The 22376-nt window shown below is 39.9% G+C and overlaps 2 protein-coding genes across 2 annotated transcripts; both read left to right on the forward strand.

The window, feature by feature from the left end:
- Positions 1–11532: 11532 nt before the first annotated feature.
- Positions 11533–14724, forward strand: cdx4 (caudal type homeobox 4). The gene is made up of 3 exons (XM_069694163.1): positions 11533–11968; positions 13292–13437; positions 14489–14724. Exons 1-3 carry the CDS (start codon positions 11533–11535, stop codon positions 14720–14722), a joined length of 816 nt encoding a protein of 271 aa, XP_069550264.1. The 3' UTR covers positions 14723–14724.
- A 1493-nt stretch (positions 14725–16217) lies between these two features.
- Positions 16218–22050, forward strand: chic1 (cysteine-rich hydrophobic domain 1). Its single transcript, XM_069694389.1, has 6 exons — positions 16218–16363; positions 18003–18057; positions 19029–19184; positions 19540–19596; positions 20126–20185; positions 20600–22050. The coding sequence occupies exons 1-6, from the start codon at positions 16218–16220 to the stop codon at positions 20648–20650; spliced, it is 525 nt and encodes a 174-aa protein (XP_069550490.1). The 3' UTR covers positions 20651–22050.
- The last annotated feature ends 326 nt before the right edge of the window (positions 22051–22376 follow it).

Genomic DNA, 22376 nt, shown 5'->3' on the forward strand with positions numbered 1-22376 from the left:
CACACACACACACTCCCTGTAGAGTTGCAGCTAGCTTGTGTTCGTTGACCACTAAAGAAAACAGTAATAGCCAGTGAGTGAACTAGTGTAAATGTTGAGCCCTTTCTAAATGATGTTTTGTTTGTGACCACATTTTTTTGTCGGAGAGGAAGTGATGCACTGATACTTTATATCAAGTATAATTTTTTTGTATCTTGAAGGTATATTATTATGAAACAGTGTTGAGGGTCACATGTTACACAGATTTCTGATTTTATTTTTGTTTTTTATTTAACTCCTCTGTAGTATATAGTAGGACATTAACATTTGCAGTATTTGTTGTATTATATTTTCTGCCAGCCTGCTTCCAGTTCTTCATATAAATGGTTCAGTTAATTCAGTTTCTGCTCTTGCAGTAATGTTCAAAGATTTCAAGCTGATTACAAATAGAAATGTGGATGTTGGATTTTATTGGATTTGTTTTTTTATATATGAATAACCATGACTAATGATTCCTGCAGCAGCTCAAACCTTCCTCCTGTTATACATGTAGCATAACAAGTTAGTTTGAACGAAAGTAATGTTCCCCAACACTGTTAACTGAGTGTATGAAGTAAATAAAAGAATAAAGATCTATATATTTATACATTACTTGCGGCCTCCACTTGTATTTGCTTTAAATACTCATAGAAGGATTTCATTCTTTCTTGTCAGGCACCACACTGCAGAGTGGCTGTAGGAATTTTGCTGAGACATTTATGATTCTCAAAGGATGAACCGTAATGACTTTTGTTGATCCTCTGAGTTTTCCTTTTGCGCCACCTTAAGGCTGACCTTTGTGGTTCAGAGTGGAATTCTTTCCAACTATTGGATGGATTACGTTGCAGTTTGGTGCAGAGATTTGGGGTCTTTGTGAACTTTGGCGCTTTCCTGACTTTCCATCTCGTGCCTTCATCTGGTCAAAATTGAAACCTGTCCAATACTTTGATTTAACTTGCTCAAAGTTTGGTTTTTACAGCCTCATAAAGCTTCTCTCATGGCTACAGTCTCTTAATATCATTAGGATATGATTATGCTTAATTAAATTAAAACTAATCTGCAGGAAAACAACTTCAACTCGGCTTAAAGCCTCACTGAGCTGTGCACATTTCTGTAGTTCTTTATTCTGTACTGTACTAAAATTTGACTTCATGGTTTTAAAAAAAAACAAAATTATAATTGTTGTTCTTGATTTTCTTTCGTCCAGTGCACATCCTTCTTGGGGATTTTCTGTGTCAAGCACAAAGAACTTATATCCATCCATTATCTATACCCGCTTCTATCCTGAACAAGGTCACGGGGGGGGCTGGAGCCTATCCCAGCTCACATTGGGCGAAGGCAGGGTACACCCTGGACAGTTTGCCAGTTCATCACAGGGCCACATAGAGACAGACGGAAACAAAGACCATTCGCGCTCTCATTCACACCTCAGGGCAATTTGTAGAACCACCAATTAACCTGAGACGCATGTCTTTGGATGGTGGGAGGAAGCCGGAGTACCCGGAGAGAACCCACGCTGTCACAGGGAGAACATGCAAACTCTGCACAGAAAGGCCCAGGCCCGGATTCAAACCCAGAACCTTTTTAAGAACTTATATAATACATATATAAACTCCCCAGAATGAGGTTTTAAAAGGCTATTTTCTGCTAAAGAAGACCCACGGTACAACTGATGATATTCAAGTTAGCTGTATGAGAAGCCAGCAGTTCCTTTAAAAGGGTCCTGTGACAAATAAAATGGTCACAAGTTCATCATATATTCTCTGTTAAGGTTTTAGATGTTAAATGAATGACGCCAGATTCTGAGGAGTCACAGCTCAAAAAGATTGTGAGTATTTTACAATAAAAATCTGAAATAAAAAAAGTACAAAGAATTTGTGTAACAGAAAGATGTCAGTGCTCCCTGTTTATCATCTCATGGCCCCTCAGATTTTTCTATCAACCTCTGGGGATGGTCCCGGCCTCCATGTTGGGTGGAGGCTTCAGTTTATTCTTAACTCTAACCAAGTTGAGTCACAGAGTCAAATGCTTCCTGATTATTCCCATTTGGGAGCTCAAACTTGAATGAAAAGGTATGTTTCAATTGGACTCTGCCATCAGAGTTCGGCCCCTCTCCTGCTCCTTGACTGAGAGACTCACTTCCTTGCTGGGACAAGGTGTCGTCAGCCTGTCTGTTCACTGGGACAATACCCCCCCAGAGCGGGAAAGGAAGGAACTCTTAATCATCCTGGCCACGACCGGAGGACTGGGCTTCCTATGGGAGCTCCTTGTTACCGGCACTGGGTGTGTCTGAGGGAACCACACACTACAGGACCAGGTCCTAGACGGTCTCTGCTTGTCCTCACAGGATTTACTATGTTTACGGTGAGGTGAGCACCCAACATTACAATCCCAAATGCATGTCAACAACCTGCGATGTGGACTATTTCCAGAGAATGAGATACAAACAAACAAGGGAAGGATGTTGGAGGGGGAGCGGGTATTCTGGACTGTCATGTTTTTTTTCTGTCTATTCACAGTGTTTTTCCATAAAGGCAGAATTATGAGGATCCTTTGCTGATGGGCCGCTGTGCCTGGGAGCATCCCTGTGTCTCAAATCTGCAGAGTTTATCAAACTACTTCATTAATATAAAAAATATTGATCAGCTCAAGAAGCTATAGTGATGATCAAATATTATTGCAGTTTTCTTCACATTTAAGGTGGCACTACAGTCCGCGCTCTGTTTATATCAGTGATGAAAAGAGACATGTGATTAAGAAGGACACACAGCGATTACACAGTAATTAACTCAGTAATTTTCTTATGGTCTAAAACTGTCAAAGTGGCCTGATGGAGTGGTTCAGGTCAATAGCATTTTTGATCTTTTATATTTCTTACGGAAATTTGGCAGTGTAAAAAATGAGAAACCAGGGAATGAAAACAAGCACAGCTTGTATTTATTACTATTTTTATACTTGAAAAGTCTTTCTTTAAACCAGCTAAATGTTTCACCAAAATCAGATGTTTGTCTGAGTTTTTCTACCTAAATGTACAAAAACCTTGCACACTGAAATGTATTTCCCCAAAACCTGCTGATAAAATTGGCAGCCGTAGTACATTTTCAAGAAGATTGCCATGAGGGTAAAATAGTAAAAGAAAATTATTCAGCTGGCACTTAAAAAAAATGGTATGTCACCAGGTAGGAAATGCACAGTTTGGTATCATACTATAAATTGTAATACCATGTTCTAGCTATCCAGTTACTGTTCTGTGATAAGAAGTATTACTAATGAAACACAAGAGCATAAATCTCTCATCAGAAAAGCAGAGCAGGATATGAGTCAAGAGGGAATGTGAAAAATGTTGTTAAGTGTTTTGGTTTCTAGACTGCAATAAGGCTAGAGTGAAGTCTGTCTTTAATTATATCATTTAAACTATAAGCAAAAAATCAGTTTTACAATCTGGACAACATATGACACCCTCAATGCGTCGACCTGCAAGTTGCAAGGCAGAGACAAACAGAGCAAACAGGATCTGCCCTGTATCTGCCTTTTACAACTAAAGACGGTATATTCATTAATATCCACTTTATGTCACACCCACTGTGCTGCCTGTTCTTGTTTCCCTCATTTAACAACGGCATTGATAAAAACTTCCCCTTTCTTCAACCAATTCAACCACCACCAGCACTTCCTCTTCCCAAAGCAAACACAGAGCTTCAAAACACTCCATTAATCACTGAAAAAGAGTTGTTAATGAACCTCTGAAACTGTGCCAACAAACATCACTGATGCAGCTTGAAATCCTATCATACACTGATTTGAGGCCATTGAATGAACAGTACAAACGAAACCCAAAAAAGCTCATATGAACGCCCACACAAATGTTATTCCCTGACCCCTGCCCACAGAGGTGAATGATGGGGAGGCCACATTCACGCCTCTCACCTAAATGCAGAACAATGAGCCGGATACTGTCCACTTAAGACAGCCGACTTTAGTCCTCCTTCAACAAACGGAGTAAAGGGCCGAGCCAACAACACGTAGAGCTAAATAAAGACTTCAGAACCGCTGTGGTTCAAAGAGCAAAGGGAAAAAACAAACACCAGATCAACAGCAGGTTCATTTATTGTCATGTGTAGCAGGTATGGGGATGTAAAGATGGTGGAGGTGGTGCATTGAAGGGAACGTGTGACTGAACTTATTGGAGCTGAAATGTTTCCTGTGACGACCTCTGACCTTCCCTGCATGTATCTCTTACAGGGCGGAGGACTGTTTGCTTTGGCTGCTACTAACAGTCTCTCTGGCAGCAACAGGTTCAACCTGATTGTTTGGTCCCTCCCTTTAAATAAATCATCATTTATTTCACCTGTATGAGAGCATATATGAGCCTGTTTGCCTCCAAGACTCTTGTTCTGCTGTGGGGCTTCCCTGCCCTCTGAGGCTGATGCCTGCTGAATGTCCGTTTAGGTCAAGTTGCTGTTTTATTTCCTCTTTACAGTTCATTTTCAATCATTTTGTTTTAAAGTTTCAAATGGTGTGTATCCCACTTTTGTCATGCCTTACAAGACAGGACAAAACGATAAATATGGACGCAATGATAGTAGACATCTCTGGGTGTGACTGGAAGGCTGTTTGCTTTTTGCCCTCTGTTTCCTCAACATCATCATGATTAAACAAAGGAAAATTCTGAAACCTCTGTGTGCCAGTCCATCAAGTATATTCAGATATTTTGGAGGATGAGAGAACATTTTTGATGCTCTGGTGGTAATTTTGGAAAATATCAAAGGATCACTTAAATCATTAAAGCTGATCTTCAGGGGGATATATATGTTTGTAAGAAATTTCATGGCAATACATCGAATGGTTGTTGAGATATTTTAGTCCGCACCAAGACTGCCATCTTAAAAGATTGTTGTTGGAACAAAACAAAAGTTTTTGTCAAAAGATAAAAACAACCAACAACCAATTCTGGCTAACGCAGTAGGAAAAAACAATTTGAGATTTTATTTCATGAAAGATTTATGATATTTTAAGCCACATCATTTCACTGCAAATGAATGCAGTGCAGCGTAGATAGATGGACAAACATTTACAAAATGATCTGATGTTTCACATTTGGGCTCAACGAACAATAAGTTGACCGAAACCCACCTCAGAGCTGCAGGTTGGCTGACAGAAGCATCACAACGGCACGGAAATTTCACAGAAAAAGGGATCAAAACCACAAACATGCATCTGAACTCCAAAATAACACCACCTTGTTCACATTAATGATGCCACTGTGGTTGCAGCATTTTTCCCAGGCCCTCCTGGTGGAGGACGACTCTGTACAGCCCTCACCTGGAAGTAAACAAAGAGGGCAAGTGAGCGAGCTGGTTTCTCTTCCCTTTGAGGGCGGAGGGCTCTAAAGAATAAGTTGAAGTAAATTCACTATCAGACATGAGAAGTCTGTGTTTCTCTGAACCACACGGAAGCAGGAGAAGATCTGAAGTTTTGCACTTGTCTGATTTAAATGTTTTCTGCTACCATTCAGCATGAAAACTGAAATGAAACAGGAAGACATGCAATGAACAAAGCAAAAAAAAATGCGTAGTTCTTTTTTCGTCCACTGCTGGCATGCAAACCGCGAACAATTCAAATTAAACCCAACAATACAACTTTCTGATGTTTTCAAAGAAAATGTCTTTAAGAGATCCTGTAAAATGCTATTTTCGAACTTGACTTTTCATTGATCTCGCTAATGTGGAAAACATGAATTGCTCAACAATAATTAAATGGCACTTTTTTTTTAATTTCCTGATGTGATTGTTGAAACTTACTGTCACAGATCCTCATAAAACATCTCCAAGAGGTTACAAAGATGATAACAGGTGGCAAAACTACCTGTTTTCTTAATAGATAAGTAACTAACCACTAACAGGTGTTGTGGTGATAAAGTTTATTCCATCAGTGAGCCACACAGTTGTACCTCCTTTATTCAATAAATATCATGGAGGCTGTAGTTTATTTCAAGTCTAAATGCTGTCCTGCTGCTCTAAACAAACACTAATGCAATAATCTGCACATAACAGCTCCAAACAAACAAATTATTTAATCCAGTGCGTGTTACATTAAAAAATCATTACTGAAATTTATTGGCTTCCAGTAAAATCAAGAATATAATCTAAACTCTTTTTCCTCACATATGAAGCACTTAATGACCATGCTTCACTATATATTTTTAAAGACCTTATCATCATATTAACCTAATAGAGCATATCCTTCTCAGAGTGCAGGCTGACTTGTGGTTCCTAAAGTTTCCAAAAGTAGAAAAGGAAGCGGAGCCTTCAACTTTTAGGTCCCTTTCTTGAGTGTCTTTAATGATTAAGCTTAAAGTTAATGTTGGCTCAGGCGACCCTGAACCATCCTTCAGTTATACTGCTATAGGCCGATAGGCAGCTGGGGAACCTACCATGATGCACTGAGCTCTTCCCTCTTTCAGTCTCCATGTGTTTATATGCCATCATGCCTGTCATTAACTTTGTCTTCTCTCTCCCCCTTGCACTTTCTGCAGGTATATCTGGCTCCAGATCTGCATGTTTTAAATCTGCTGGCCTCAGCAACCTGCCCAGTGTTTATTGGTTGTTGTCTCTCTATGCTGTTCTTTTCTCTCTCTCTGCTCTCCCATTACCCTAACTGGTCAGGGACAAAGCACTCAGTCTCCGACCTCTTTTCAGATGTAGGCTTCTTCAAGTTCATGGGGAGTTTTTCCTCCCCACTGTTGCCTGCTTGCTTGAGGGAGAATTGTTGGGTTTATCTCAATAACATTGTAAAGCATTGAGCTAAAGTGGCGCTGAATAAATAAAATTCCAATTTGCTCCACCTAAGCCAGCTACAAACACCTAAAAGAGGCTTAAAGGTTAATGCATCAGTATGAATTCTCCACTGATGTAATCTGAAACTGGCCATTATATTCACTAAAAGCTTTGACTTTTGATAGGCTACTTAAAGTACATTTCTATGTATACTTGCTGACATACATCTTTTTCTTATTTCTTATTTTACAACAACTGTTTGCTGTATTACAATACAGCACATTTTTCAGTCCTGCCAACATCTATTTCTGTCGTATCCTGAACAAATTAACCAACATACTTGAACATGACTTGTGTGTGTGGTGTCCTGCTGCTACAGATGTTTCACATCACAAATGACAAACTCAGGGTGGGTCCCTGTGTGTTAGCATTTTCTCTAAAAATAGGAGCAGATGGTCCCGCTTTACCCCCTACCCCGCATTGAAGACACTTCACTGACATCAATGAATTCCTTTGGGTGCTTCACGGCTGTTATTCACGGTGTGGACGCTGGATGTCGCTGTACTCCTGTGTAGAGCTCAGATAGAGACAGGTAGGAAGGTCACTGCTGTTGTCAGGTGTTTGACCCCGGAAGGACAACGAATTTTTGACCGCTGTGGCGCTCAATGTTTGTTGTGTTTTAAGTTGCGTGTGGATGTACCGCTGGAAAACTGGACATTTATTCACAGTGGAAACAATTAAAAAAAAAAAAAAAAAAAAAAAAAAAAAAAGGGATTTTCACTATGCAGCTGAAGCAACAGTCTGCAGGTTCCCTCAATAACGTACTGTAACATCAAACAGTCTTTCAGGTAAATCCTGCCTCACATTTCTGCAGCTCGGCGTTATAGACTCAGCTCCTGTGAAACTGACCAACAGCTCGTCATGTTTTATCTTCATACGCACACGAAGACTAGAAACAGCATAAATAACTCAACTGCTCCATCTAGTGAGAACACAGCTATTTACAGTGCTTCAGTCAGTGGCACCAAACATCTGGTTATAAACCCCTGAATTAAACTGCAAGAAACTGTGCTGACCTTTTGTCAGTAAATACTATCATTATTTATATATTGAGTGGCTATAGTTTGCTATAGAAAACATGTTTTAGGAGCTTGTATTGTTACTGCTGAAATATCAGGGAGTATACAAACTAAACCTTAGACTTGAGACATAAGGGTGACATGCAGCTTTAAATATAGTTCAGTTTCATTCTTGCTACAGCAGGAATTTAAGAAAAACAACACACGGTCTCTTTTAATTTGTAACTGCCCCTGTTCATCAATGATTATCTCATGATGTCATCCAGATATATTGAATAAAGCTGCTCTGAGCCTGAGCAGATTTTCTGAGCTATGTACGGCCTGACATCCAGACTTTTTGCAATATTTCAAACGATTAATACTTGAAGTACTCGCTTCCTCTCAAGATGTTACTCAGAGTTGCAAGGAACATGAGATGAACCATGTGAGGCGAAGATGCTGAGACAAAAACGTGAGAATTGTTTGGTCTTAATCACAAAGTATGAATATGAACAGAAAGAATTGTCCAGTTTGAAGCAACAAATGTGTTAAGAAAAGATGGAGAAGATAAAGTATTATATTTGTCTGTGCAAATTACTCGTCTGCACACAGTTTCACTATTTTCAATGAAACAAATATCATGAAGATATCTCCATGTTTATGTTTAGGTTTCAATTATTTTTGCAGAGTTCAGTCGAGTTACGTCTTTGTCTTTCTCACTCGCTGTCACAGGCCTGCTTTCTCTGTGCTTTCTTCTCCCTTAGCTGAACTTTATTTGGTTGTCAGTTGAGCTTTCTATAAACCTCCAGAACATAGTGCTTCTAGCCTTTTATCCGCTGAGTTGTGTTGAGCTGGCAGTGTTGTTGTTTTAGCTTGATGCCATTATTGAAGACTCTGTGGTACAACTCTATTCTGGGCACCCTTGGTTTGGACTGAATTGTGGATAGAAGTGCTCTTTTCAAGTCTTGGTAACTTTAAGCAAGCCTTTTTGGGACAGTTACTAGTGCCCACTTTTTTCTCTCCTGTTTTGTGGTGAGTAAGTATGCTTAGTCTGTTTTTTGATCTGTTTCTATGGGGTATTTACATTTTTTATTTTCAATTTAGTATAGGATGTTTCTTATTTTTGCCTTGATGACTCTGATGTATATTCGCTTCCATTTCTTCACTTTTAGTTGATTTGTTGTTGTTAAACACCCTCCGTAAAGAGAACATTTTCATTGTTACTTTTAAGTGTTTCAGCAGACTTTTCCCAGAAGTTTGATTTCCTTAGATGCAAAGGTTTTTGGGTCAACTAGTCATTTTGCTTTCTTGTGTTCCCAGATGTTAAATTGGGGTCATAACCAGTGCCTCAAAAATCACCTGGAGACAAAACAGCACTTATATTGTGATGTTTTTGAACCCCTGTACACAAGGATCAGGCTGTATCTATTATAAAAATGTAACCTGCACCATTTTTGTAAGGCTGCCAAGCGCAGCACATTTACAGAGGAGTCTGCCAGGTGTTGCATTAACTAAAATGAATGAAGCATTTGTTTGCCTCATTTCTGTTGCATCACATTTGCTCAAACTGCAGTGGAGAATTGTGAGCACAGATTCAGTAACATCAGTGTTTAATACGGTTTTGATTAGGTTGAAGTAAACACAGTTATTTGAATCTCCCTCTGTCCTGGTGATAAGAAGACGTATTGTATTTCAAACTTCTCCCATGTGTTTCTGATCCATAGAGCCCAATGTTGTTCATTTTGACCTCGTAGTTTTGCAACAGTTACTGGTTGAATATGAATATTGGGGATATTTTTAGGTGGAAGTTTAAAAAATAACTCAGTGCGTAAGGGGTTAGGCTAATGACAGGACTTAACACATGTGCTACTAATTGTTGTTCAATTAGAATTTAAAAGCCCACTAAAAAAAAAAAAATTTTATAGACAAATGACTCACCAAAATCAGTTGCAAGCACAGTGTAAACTTCAAAATGAATTTTCCCCTTTAGTCAGATACAGGCACATATTAGCCTGAATAATGCACATTAAATGATCTGCTATTGATCATTTAATGCTGTTTGTTGGTGGAAGCTGCCCTCTTGAGGTCAATATTGTCAGGGCCAAACAGATTTCACCAGCCGCCTTGTGTATTTACAGTAGCTGTAGTTCTGCTCAAGTCCATAAGAGGGCGGTAGAAGGTGTGAATAGTCCGTCTACGCCCTTTGAAACTACGGGACTGACCAAAGTAACCTCAATGCAAACACAGCACAATTCAGTGATGTAATAAAGGGGATAACTGACAAATAGGCCTGTAAAAGATAACGGGTTTAGTTACTGGAGGTAGTTTTGGATTAATGAAATAGCATACACAATGACCAGGTCAGAGTCAGAAGCTTCTTAATATAGGCTACATTATCTCTCAAAAGGCCTGAACCTGCTTTTTGAAGTTTCTATGTCTAAATAGAAAAATCTAAATGATATGATGTACATGTTTACTATCAGAATATCTCACTGAGTAAAAGTCGTGGATTCGAAGCCACATATATTTGTTTATTTATTCCTTTAATCTATCGTGAAAGCCGAGATATCCTCTCTAACTGGCAGTGGACTCCGTCAGACTCTCATGAATGGAATGACTGTGGTCATTAAACAGATGCTTTCTTCATCCATTCTATCTATAATGAAAATGGAGAAATTATCCCAGTGTGTTTTTAAAATGTTAACACTTTTGATACTCATGACTCATTAATTGAACAGAGCTGCACATGAGCATCTAGTAGAGTCACAGAAAAACAAAATAATCAGTGTGTGACTGCTGTGTTACAGGCCACTGTTTGTCTCTGAGGGGGTTGTTAGAGATTCCTTGTAACCGGAATTAGCTGTGAAGTGCGACCTTGAGGTGTGAACACGGAATACGAAAGGTCCGGCTTGCTTCAAGCAAAAGTCTCCCGTACTTTGCACCTCGTTTGCAAGTGAATACCTTAACAAATAAATAAATTGGGATTAAGGCGTGAAGCGTGGTTGGAAACCGCTGAATTCCCACATTAACAATTTTTAAATCCAAGGTCATTTTAAACGTGTTGGATCTTTGGAATTTTATTTGGAAAAATGAAACTCCACAAAGAATGACTGGAAGCCTTTGCATTAATTATTTCGTAATATGAGGTATAATTGTCACTAGAAAGTGAATTACTGCGAACAAGTCCTATAATATAAACGACTTCTGTGCGCAATTATACACATGCCTTTTTACTTGATCCGTTGGTGGACGTGTTGCCTTGGTTTATTGCTACAGTTCGTGCTGTATGTACAGCTAAAAGGCCCTTGGTGTTAATTTATTCATGAAGGAGAGAGCTCACGTTCAGGATAGGCCCACTGTCAGGTGATGACGCGCTACAGGACAGCCGCAAGGGGACAGCTGGGCCGGCAGCACCAGTCACTCCCAACAACAGTTGAGGAGTTGGCTGACGTCAGGCAGGCCTTCGTATACCTTTAGCCTCTTGTCAACAGAGGCACACCATGTGAGACTGGAGACAGACTGGAACTACGCCGCATTTCACTTTGGGTGCCCATTTGGACTATAAACAGCAGAAGGATTGTTTTTAACACGAGCAGGGCAACAATGTCGCCTTAATATAGGCAACATCACCGCTTTGCTGCTTTAAACACATTTCAATACTTTTTTTTTTTTTACAAATCATGTATGTTGGATACCTACTGGATAAAGAAACCGGCATGTATCACCAAGGGCCAGTAAGAAGATCGAGCATCAACCTACCTCCACAGAATTTTGTTTCTACACCACAGTACCCCGACTTTACAGGATACCATCATGTGCCAAACATGGATACGCACGCACAGTCTGCGGGGAGTTGGGGACCTTCATATGGCGCCCCACGAGAGGACTGGGGTGCATATAGTCTGGGACCTCCTAATACCATTCCTACGCCCATGAACAACTCCTCTCCTGGACAAGTTCCTTACTGTTCATCTGAGTACAGTCATATGCATCCTCCGGGATCTGCGGTGTTACAGCCGCCACCGGACAACGTTACTGTTGCACAACTGTCTCCGGAGAGAGAGAGACGCAATTCGTACCAGTGGATGAGTAAAACTGCGCAGTCATCTTCTACAGGTGAGATAGAATTTGTGTGCCAAAATTATTTTTAGTTGATGTACTGAAGGACATGCGCGAGTCTTGCAACAAAAACGGTGTTTCTGCGCGCGGGTTCAGTTTGATTCAGGGTTTTACGCACACAGTGAAGGTACATTGCATTTAGAATAAATGCTGCTATCAAATTTATTTAAATTAAAATACTCCAGATTTACTGTTGCAATAAAATGGCAAACGCAGAAAGTGCATAAACTCGACAGAAGTTTGAAAAAGTCTGGCGCTGACACTTGCATTATACGGGTTGTTTATTCAGACTAATGTGGGTATATAATCTTCTCAGAATGATTCATGGTGTAGTTGACATGGGCTCTATAAAATAATAATAATAATAATAATAATAATAACAAATCACCAAACGTAGAATCAGTCACGTGTCCATAAATCGTTTCCATAACTCATAATGTTGCTAGTTAAGATGGACTGAACGCCAGCAGCTCAGTCTATTGTATTCTCTCCTGTGGTAGAAATTTGAAGGAAAAAAGTGCGAGGAATCGGCGCCAGGCCCAGTTGTGATGTTAATGTCATTATTCTTGGAGATGTGAGGCCGACTTCCCTGTTACATTGTTTGTTGTTTTGAGTGTTATCCGTCATATACAAGGAGTGGCCTTTGCTTTCAACACCTCTTTACTTTGATATGCGCCAACCTCCCTTCCTTTCCGAGAGTTATATTACCGGAAACAGTCACGTTTTTCACAGCTAATAACTCTAACACGGAGTACTGCATACTCTGTCTTTACAGTAGCGAAATATGATTTAATTAATTTGACCTGCCCCGCTATTTTACGTCCATGAACTGCATATAGCCGAATTTAAAGTCGGATTATTTTCTTTTCATTCTGATAGGACTTCTCATCAAACGTTTCAAGCGTTCAAATATAAACAGTGGTTATGCACATTTACAACAGGCCTGTGTATTTGCAAAACTAATATAAATATTTAAAAAGTAACCTGCATGCTTCAAGTATTTGCGCAGAGAAATTCGTTTTCTACAGATGTGTTCTGGACTTCTGTGTTGTTTGTTTCAATCGAACTGGTCAGTGGTGGATCTGACTCGTGGCTGTTTGAAATTCACTGCACTAATGTTGTCGTCAAAGAAAGATCAAAGGCTCAAATTAGGTATCTGTAGAAAAGATTTGGATTTAAGACGCAGCGAGTAAAGATGCTGTGTGCAGATAGGCCGGTCCTGGCATGCAAATCTTCCAGTTCAACCAGCTGGCTGTTTACCAGATGATCCTGAAGACGCACAAGCGAAATCTTCATGCTGTTTATTTCTCAATTTCACAGGTAAAACAAGAACGAAGGAGAAATACAGGGTAGTGTACACAGACCATCAGAGACTGGAGCTGGAGAAGGAGTTTCATTTCAACAGATACATCACCATCAGGAGGAAATCTGAACTGGCTGTCAACCTCGGGCTGTCGGAAAGACAGGTGGGTCTATATCAAAACTAAATACGTTTTTATTTTCTGTTATTATCGCAGCAAAAGGCACTAAATTCAAAATATACAAACAGAGCCGATATAAGATGCATTAACGAAGCCACATTAGGCGGCACATACAAAATACGCTTTCCCCTTGTATGTGTCATAACCGGTCATACCAAAAGAAATGTGGCAGTATTTACATTCATGCAACAGCAAACCATTTTCTTACCCAGGGATTTATTTTACTATTGTATAGTATTTTCAATACATACCTACTACTTCTAGTTATTCTGAGAAATGAATTACGCGATTTAAAGTATTTTGTTGGCAATAGGCTTTATAACATTTCGGAAAACATGTCAGGTTATTCTGTTGATTTACATTTTTAAATGGCTGTAAATATGACTCATTACGTAATTTAAAAATCTGCTTTCATCGACTTAATTAATAAAAAAATGTTATTTTCAATTCATATCCACGTGTTTAAAGTTATTTAATTCATTACTATTTTATTTTATCAAGCCAATGGAATTAAATATTGAACGAAGTATCACAGCATTCTCACTCAATACAGGCCTATTGCATATAATGTATTAGTTATTTAGTTAGTTATTTCACGTATTTATTAATTTAATCTATTTCATTTATTTAAATTATTTTACTTAATTTGGTTTCTTTTCTTTTGGACTATGGAAAATAATGGAGAACATTTCCTATACCCATTTATAGACTCTATTGGGTAGACTAATTGAATACTGACACTTTTTATTCATCCCAAACTGTATTTATTTATTTTATTTTTGTTTTATTTGCTTTTGCGTATATAATTTGTGTGTGCGTGTATTTATTCATTGCTCTTTTTTTTTTTAATCTATCTTATTTTATGTATACGTATTTGTAAATGTTTTCTTATCGTGTGTACCTTTTGGTGTTTCTATGCTGCTGTGACGACTAAATTCCCCCCACTGTGGGATTAATAAAGTCTAAGTCTATGGACGTTACACGAGGTGCTAGGAAAATGACTTCTATACTTTTAATGTATTTCTCCGTTTTTCAGGTGAAAATATGGTTTCAGAACCGCAGAGCAAAGGAGAGGAAGCTGATCAAGAAGAAGATGGGTCAGTCGGACGGCAGCAGCGGGTCTGTGCACAGTGACCCGGGTTCGGTGAGCCCTCTGCCCGTGCCGGGCTCTCTCAGTCCCTCAGACATCCACGGCTCTCTGTACCCTCCTCAGGGGATGAACACCTTGCCATCTATCAGGAATATACAGCAAGTGACTGTGACTCAGTAGAACAGCTCATATTCTGGACCATCTCTCAAAACGGAGCACTCCGACGACTCACTGACAGGACACTTGATAGGCAGCCAGAGGATCTAAACTCACGTTGGAGCTCGAAGCTGCGGACAAACATTTGATTTATAGCAACGAAAATGCTGGAGGGTCTTGAAATATTGCTTTTTTTTTTTATATATAGAATAGTTCTAATAACGTGGGGAAAACGAAAAAAAAAATTAAAAAAAAAAAATCGACGTGTTTCAAACTTAAAAGCTTTAATTGTTTGTGAGTTAATAAGATATAAATATGCTTTTTTTTTGTATGTGTTGAAGTGTTTGTGAATATAATGAGAATCTCAGGGACAGGCCGGTGAAGTTTTAAACGGGACTGTGTGGAGCACAGTCACACTGGACAAACTGCTAAAACTTGACAAATCATATTTTCCTGCACAATTTGGTGCAAAGAGCAGTTGTTTCTGGTTGGAAGGTCGTTTGATGACGACTTTCAAAATGTAAATAAAATGCTTTTTTTTCAGTACACCTGTCATTTTTCTTATTTCTAAGTTTTTGTTTTTGGGTGAGATTTGTCTTTTCTTAAAGTGTTTTGTTAGCCATGCATTTACGGGATATTACGCCAATATTTTTCACAGTATTGGCTGATACTAATTAGAGATTGCTGAAAGTCACAAATTAAGATTGGCAACTCGGAAGCCTATAAGCTTTTCAGAAAATTGCCATCCGGAGCTTTGTTTTGATGTATGGTGTTTGATTTGTTTTGTTTTGTTTTTCTTTTGAGCAAATTTTGTGTTAAATACTCCTTTAAAAATGCGTCATACCCCCAGTACGATCATCAGTGAAAAAGATAATGTGATAGCCTTTCTTGCTTCCCCAGGTTCGTAAGAACATATTCTGTGTCGGTTCAATGGATCTACTTTTAATTTGGACTTTTCAGAGATTTGACGAGCCTGAACTCGCGAAGACCCAATAATCTTTCTGTAAATTAACCAGACTTTGAGTGGCGGGTTTTAGCCTACATTTAAGCCTGGTTTCATGTCAGTTAGATAAAAACGTGCTTCATTATTTGTGACTTAAGAACGAACCTGTATAATTGTCCACAGATGAATATAGAAATTAAATGTTTGGAGCATAATATTTTCTGATTTCGTGTTACATTTTGGTCATTTAATAAATATTGAATAGACTACTGTATCATCCATAGGTGCACTTTAATTTGATGGTTTCTTCGGAGTGTATGGATCATGCGTAATTAGTAGAAGTGCCATGTTAACTATCTGTCTTGTCTCTTCCTGACGTTGACCTGTTTGTCTGAACTGGAGATTCATTATCGGCTGCCACGGTTCTAATAGGTCCTTTCCGTCTGCGTCCCGGCTCGGTGAACTCGTCCATCTCTGGTCCATCTCGACGCGGCGGGGCGACGGTCGCGCTTTTTCAGCAAACTAACCCCGCGACCGCGCGCGCGTCCGTGCGCAGCCCCGCCCGCAGCAGACGTCATGAGCGTCTTACTACCCAACATGGCGGACTTTGATACCATTTATGAGTTAGAAGACGAGGAGGATGAGCACGTAGTGAGCGAGGAGCACTTGCCCAGATACTGTCCGGAGCCCGTGGTTATGCGCGGGGCTGGCCACATCACAGTGTAAGCAGAGCCGAGTTTGTAGCTCCTTTCTGTCCCGGTGTTGCAATTGTTGTGCTTTTTAGCCTGCTTAGCTGGTGCTAGCCTGCCAGCTAACGCAAATCACAACAACGAGCCGTATGTTTGGTCAGAGGTTAGTTGGTGTCCACACGAGAGGGACAACAATAAGACATAAACCTACACTTTTATGTCCCCATGGCAACCGTGAATGATGTAGACTAGGCAGCCGATATTTATGGTAGTTAAGGTTACATGTGATGTACCGTCTTATCACCATCATCATCATCATCATCATCATCCTCGTGTTTTTAACAGACATTATTACAGTAACTTCTGAACGTCACCATCTTCATGACAGTCTACTTTATTTATGTAAATGTAATCGTTGTTTACACGCTGACGTCAGCCCCTCAACTGCGCACATTTGTTGGAAGCAGATCTACAAAATCAGGTGATCAATAGTGCACAAAGATCAGACCCCCCCCCCCCAGCATGACGTAATGTCACTATCGTCTTCATCAGATCCTCCTTCATCTTTATCCAAAACCTGAGTCCCCGCTGGCAACTTTCTTCAACTTGAATGCTAAATAGAAAATAAAATAACATTTGAAACTCGGTCATATTTTACTGTTCACATTAGATATTAATATTATTAGATCAGCATTGTGAAAGCTGACCAAAGACACTCAAAATTACACAGCTGCAGTGCTTTCTGGTTCCTAATTCAATGCACTTTTAAACCACAAGCGGTCTTCCTCAGGCAAAACAAGGGACAAGGGACCTATGTGGATAAATTGTGATTATACACCACACATCATCTATGAATTTGTTAATTATGAATGCAAATGCTGGGATATAATCCCAATTATTTGATTAGTGCGAGTGAGATGTGACGTTATTGTGCTGGTTTGCTGGTAATTTAGTCATCTGGACTCCCATCTTTACTCTGATTACAGCAAGAACTCCAGTGCTTTTGATATTTATATTGAATTATTTCTCCATTAATCATTTGGTAATTTGGTCTATAGAGTGGTCAGAAAATAGTGAAAGATGTCGACCAGTTTTTCCCAAAGATGAACGTGCACCCTAAAATGTCTTGTTTTGTGCCAAACAACTCTCCACTACCAAAAGATATTCAGTTTATTATCATGGAGGACTAAAGGAAGCAGAAAATATTCACATTTAAGAAGCTGCAATCAGAGAATTTTAGTATTAAAAAAAAAAAAGGATTTAAAATGATTAATCAACTTTCTAAATGGCGACCAATTTTCTGCCAAACAAATAATAGACTAACAGCAGCTGCATGTAGATAAGTTGTGATGGCATGCCACACATTATCTAAATAATCATATAAACGCAAGGATAATGTCCAATTATTTAATTACGTAAAAACATCCACATGAATGTTGACAGAAATATACAGAAACAGAAATACGTCTTTATGTTGCTGTGTTGTGTTTGATTTAATGTCCTTGTTCTCATGATGTCAATGATACAAAATGTTATTTTTGTGAATAAGCATCAAACAATATATTTCTCCTCTTCATTTTATTTCTAACTGTGTTAATTATAATATCAGATTATTTTTAGGTAAATTTTTATTTGCACATCCAATGCTCTCTCTCTCTTTTTATTTTGGCAGTTTTGGACTGAGCAACCGATTCGACACAGAATTTCCCTCTGTTCTCACGGGAAAGGTACAGTTGCTTCTTGGTTTTCTTGCACTTCAGTCTTGCAGGCTGCTTTCTGTTCAAATCCAAGTGGGGAGAATTAAGCAATTAAAGCCGCAGTGAATCTTTTGTCCTTTTGGGTCTTTTAACAGCCCCAACTTCCCCAAACTGCCCCATTCAAACTTCCCAGAGTGGTGTTGATCTGACGGAGATGCATTATAAGTAACGCAACCACACTGCATAGAAAAGAGGCTGAATGTGCTGCTGTCCAGCTCTGTCAATGAGTAAGCCGTCTATGGGCCTCGGATGGTGGGGACCCCAGTGTTTTGGAGGGTCCAGCTCCAGGTGATAAAATAATGAAATGGAGACTCTGCCGTAGACAAGAAAGGAAAGCTTCCTGGGTCGGACGCAGAAACACAAAAAGGCTGCAGGGGTAAGAGCAGGCCGAGGGAAGTGTGGGGTAATAAAAAGTACCTTCAGTATTGTGACCCAGGGTGACATGTGATGGATGAGGTCACAATTATGATGATTGAAGGGTGCAGATCAGGCCCTGCTGGGCTTTATTCTGAGGTCTTTGGCTGTTTGCAAAGAGACCTTTGCATCCTGTCATAAAAGATTACGACCCCTGTTTTATGGCGTACAGACTCGGCGAGGAATGAGCATCCATTCAAGTTGTTTGGCCGACGCTGCCACAGGCACTGAGCTTATCTCTCCTTTGAGTCCCTCCTTGCCTTGAACAGTCTGGAGCTTGGTTAGCAAGTCAGGGGCATAGCATTTAGAGATCTCATCTCGTGACAACATCTGCAAATATCTACCTGTTGGTTTTCTGAAGCGCTTTGATCTTCGCGCGCAGGCTTCTTTCAAGTCGACACCACTAAGAAACCCTTGAATTCTCTCACTCCCTCTTGCCTTTCACTATTCGGTTGAGATTTCTGATAATTCCCCCCCCCCCTCCTGACTGTAAAGGAAATGTTCACATCCTTTCTGTCTATTTTTAGGTAGCACCAGAGGAATTCAAAACCAGCATCAGCAGGGTGAATGCTTGTCTGAAGAAGAACTTGCCAGTGAATGTGAAGTGGCTTCTCTGCGGCTGCCTGTGCTGCTGCTGTACAGTAGGCTGCAGTCTATGGCCCGTCATCTGCCTCAACAAGAGAGTAAGTCTCAGACCTCCTGCGACACCAGTTTAACTCTCCCTGACATCAGCGCTGATTACTCCGGGGCTGTTATAGCAATTCAGCTGCACCTCTCTGAGCGTACAGGGTAATAACAAGTCGAGTTCAATTAGTGGCTCTGTGTAGCAATGATGCATTGTGCAGTGCAGCTTCTCTCCTCTGTTACCACTCAGAATTACTGACAACAAAGTGGAGATTACTAGCTGGTAAATTGGGAGTTCAGTCCATAAATCGTAACACTGTAGCTGTTTACTGTTACCTGTTAAAATGTTCAATTGAGTAATGAGTATTTTCCTGCTCGCGTTAACGTACACAAATCTGTTTTCTGTTCCTAAAGACAAGGCGGTCCATTCAGAAGTTGTTAGAGTGGGAAAATAACCGATTATACCACAAGGTAAGAAAGAGTTGCACGTGAAAGTGTTTCAATGTACGTGTCAGTTGAGCATCATTGGAATGGATAATGACCATTGATATGGTTAACCAGCCACATATGTAAGCCCCTGTTTGAGTCAGATCTGGTGCACGAGGTCTGAGAGGACCGTGAGGTCAACAGTCAAACGGCCATGTTAATTTTGTTTTGTCTCGCAGCAACAAATTACTGCGAGTAGCTGAGCAAAGGTATAAAGGAAGCTCTTCAGGGTGTCTGGCCACAGTTTGACCCCAGAGAGACCAGACAGTCCTACTCTAAAATTCCCCTGACAGTGACGGGGAGATTTCAGACAGATTTTTCTTTGTGTGTGTGTGTGTGTGTGTGTGTGTGTGTGTGTGTGTGTGTGTGCGTGCGTGCGTGCGTGCGTGTGTGTGTGTGTGTGTCTGTCTTTGTGTCTTTGTGTCTTTGTGTGTGTGTCTTTGTGTCTTTGTTTCTGTTCAAGAGGGAAAGAGATGTTCATTCATTGTGTCTATATCTTTTCTTCTCTCATCAGCTGGGACTGCATTGGAAACTCAGTAAAAGAAAATGTGAAAGCAGTAATATGATGGAATATGTAAGTAGGCTGTCACAGCATTAATTATTAACATGCAGATTGTTTTGACCATGAAATAGTCATCATTTCCCAAGAGGACGGCCTTTAAATGTCTTCTTTTGTTTGACCGACGGTCCAAAACACAAAGAATTTTAGGTCAGTCTCAGAAATGGCAAAGAGAAAGAACAGATTCTCACATTAAGGAAGCTGGAGTCAGCACATTTTTGGCATTTTTGCCTAAAAAAAAAAAAAAATTATGAAAACTGTTGTACTTTATTTTATGTTTGACATATTTTCCTACAGTTTTCTAGAGAAGCGCTGATATTTAACTAACTTAATTCACTTGCTTAGTTTCAGCTCTAGTGAACACAGTTAGGTTTGAATGTTGAGCATTCGTCCTGAAAGATGATCCGTTTGGTGTGTTTCTCTCTGCAGGTGATTCTTATAGAATTCTTACCCAAATATCCGATATTCCGGCCGGACTGAAGAGGCTGTTAACAGACTGGATGTGTGGCCCTTGAATCTTATCCTTAGTGCCTTGTATATACAGTATGTTGGAAGAAGAGTCTGCACCGGCCTCTCCCGTGACGACCCTGTACATCTCCCCGTACCTTGTACATTAGAATTCGCAACAGTCACTTTGCTTTAGAGCAGATTTTGCACATTTTCCCTACAGAACCCACCATGTCCCCCTTTCTTGCACTCCCAACTCGTGTTTTGGTTACATGTGAAAAACAAGTGAATCTCTCGAAAAGTGCATTTACCCCAAAGAACCATCAGCCTGTGTCCCAACAATTATATCAGTAATCCCTTGCAAAGAATGTGATGCCTCCACCTTCCGTAATGATCCTTGCCTTATGTATGATTTAAAAAAAAAAAAGAAGATAACTCTACGTGGAAGAGGAGGAGGAAGGCTCCGGGTAATTCAACGAGCCTGTAGGTTCAGATGCTGTTTGTTGGGTTTCCTCTCTTTGAATCCACGTCTTTGCAGGTAGATGGGATGGTTGAAATTGCCTAACGTACACTGTACGTCATCAGCCCGTGTTTCGTCTTTACATGAACCCTCTGTACATGGGAACTAGCTAGTACAAGAACTTGACCTGTAAATATCATGTTAGAATAAGCTGTACAGTGGTATACCATTGTTTACATAACTTAGTTCTTTAGGGTTGTTTTTTTTTGCCAATATATTGCTGTACCATAGTTTTGATTAATGAAAGATGTCTATGTACCTTTCTAGTTTATATGGACCTGTTTACCTTGTAAGCCATATAGTGACAATGTACCTGATGCCAGAGTTTGGACTGATTTATTGCACTTGAGCCCAGAGGAAAGTCAGGATTTCAGATCATTAGTGCATCCTGAATATTCCCCCAGTGACAACAGCAGTGCATGTTACCATGTGGTTTTTGCCAATGAAGATGACTCGTCATCCGTGAAAGCTGAAGATGGTTCGAAGATTCTAATTTGAACTTTGCACTTCTGCTCATTTTTTTTTGTGTGTGTTTTTTTTTATTTTATTTGATCCCAACTTCATTTTGTAGTTTTGTACTTTTCCCTGTGCTGTTTGGTCCTACTGACGTGTTGGGAAGCACATGTATCTCCAGTACAGGACGTATCGAGCAGATGGTTCCTTTGTTTCCGTCATCCTCTCGAGTGTGAGTGTTACTTTCCTGAATCTCAGTCAATCCGTTGCTGCGTTGCGTTGTATTAGAGTGCCTCTGGAGTAGTTGAAGAACCACAGAGAAATACAGGTTGAAATCAGTTCTCCTGTACTAAAGAGACTTTAAATCCTCCTCCCAGTATTGTCCCTGTTACAACTCTTGTAAATGTTTGTTATGATGACCTAATCCCTATGGAGAGAGAAAATAAATTGTTGATTTAGATTTTTCTTCACTGCTGCTTCCTTCATTTGAAATATTTACTGTCACTCTTGAATTGTGTGTCACTTCAGTCAAAATAACAGATCACAACTGACCTCTGCTAGTGCACTTTGACCACAGCCTGCCAGCCTACTGCCAGAAACGTGGCTATTTCTCATGTTTAACAAGGTGTTGAATCGTTAACTTTTAACAAGACAGCCAGCAATTACTCGACACATTTGTAAAACTGAGGAATGCTGTTACCATAACCTGCTGCTGCTTCCCAATGCTACAGGCCAGTGGTCACAGAGTAGAAAATACTACACCGTGTTTCTACTGTATCTCACCAC

The sequence above is a fragment of the Brachyistius frenatus genome, unplaced genomic scaffold (genome assembly GCF_029030835.1).
Source record: "Brachyistius frenatus isolate BFR_SWC_R1_liver_20210118 unplaced genomic scaffold, ASM2903083v1 Contig_17, whole genome shotgun sequence".
Classification (NCBI taxonomy): Eukaryota; Metazoa; Chordata; class Actinopteri; family Embiotocidae; genus Brachyistius; species Brachyistius frenatus.

What these genes read in the sequence shown, in the direction of transcription:
- cdx4 (XM_069694163.1), top strand. Translation starts at nt 11,533, where the DNA reads ATGTATGTTGGATACCTACTGGATAAAGAAACCGGCATGTATCACCAA. An exon ending in TGCGCAGTCATCTTCTACAG is followed by an intron (nt 11,969 to 13,291) that starts GTGAGATAGAAT and finishes TCAATTTCACAG; the next exon opens with GTAAAACAAGAACGAAGGAG. An exon ending in TCGGGCTGTCGGAAAGACAG is followed by an intron (nt 13,438 to 14,488) that starts GTGGGTCTATAT and finishes TCCGTTTTTCAG; the next exon opens with GTGAAAATATGGTTTCAGAA.
- chic1 (XM_069694389.1), top strand. Translation starts at nt 16,218, where the DNA reads ATGAGCGTCTTACTACCCAACATGGCGGACTTTGATACCATTTATGAG. An exon ending in TCATCTGCCTCAACAAGAGA is followed by an intron (nt 19,185 to 19,539) that starts GTAAGTCTCAGA and finishes CTGTTCCTAAAG; the next exon opens with ACAAGGCGGTCCATTCAGAA. An exon ending in GCAGTAATATGATGGAATAT is followed by an intron (nt 20,186 to 20,599) that starts GTAAGTAGGCTG and finishes TTCTCTCTGCAG; the next exon opens with GTGATTCTTATAGAATTCTT.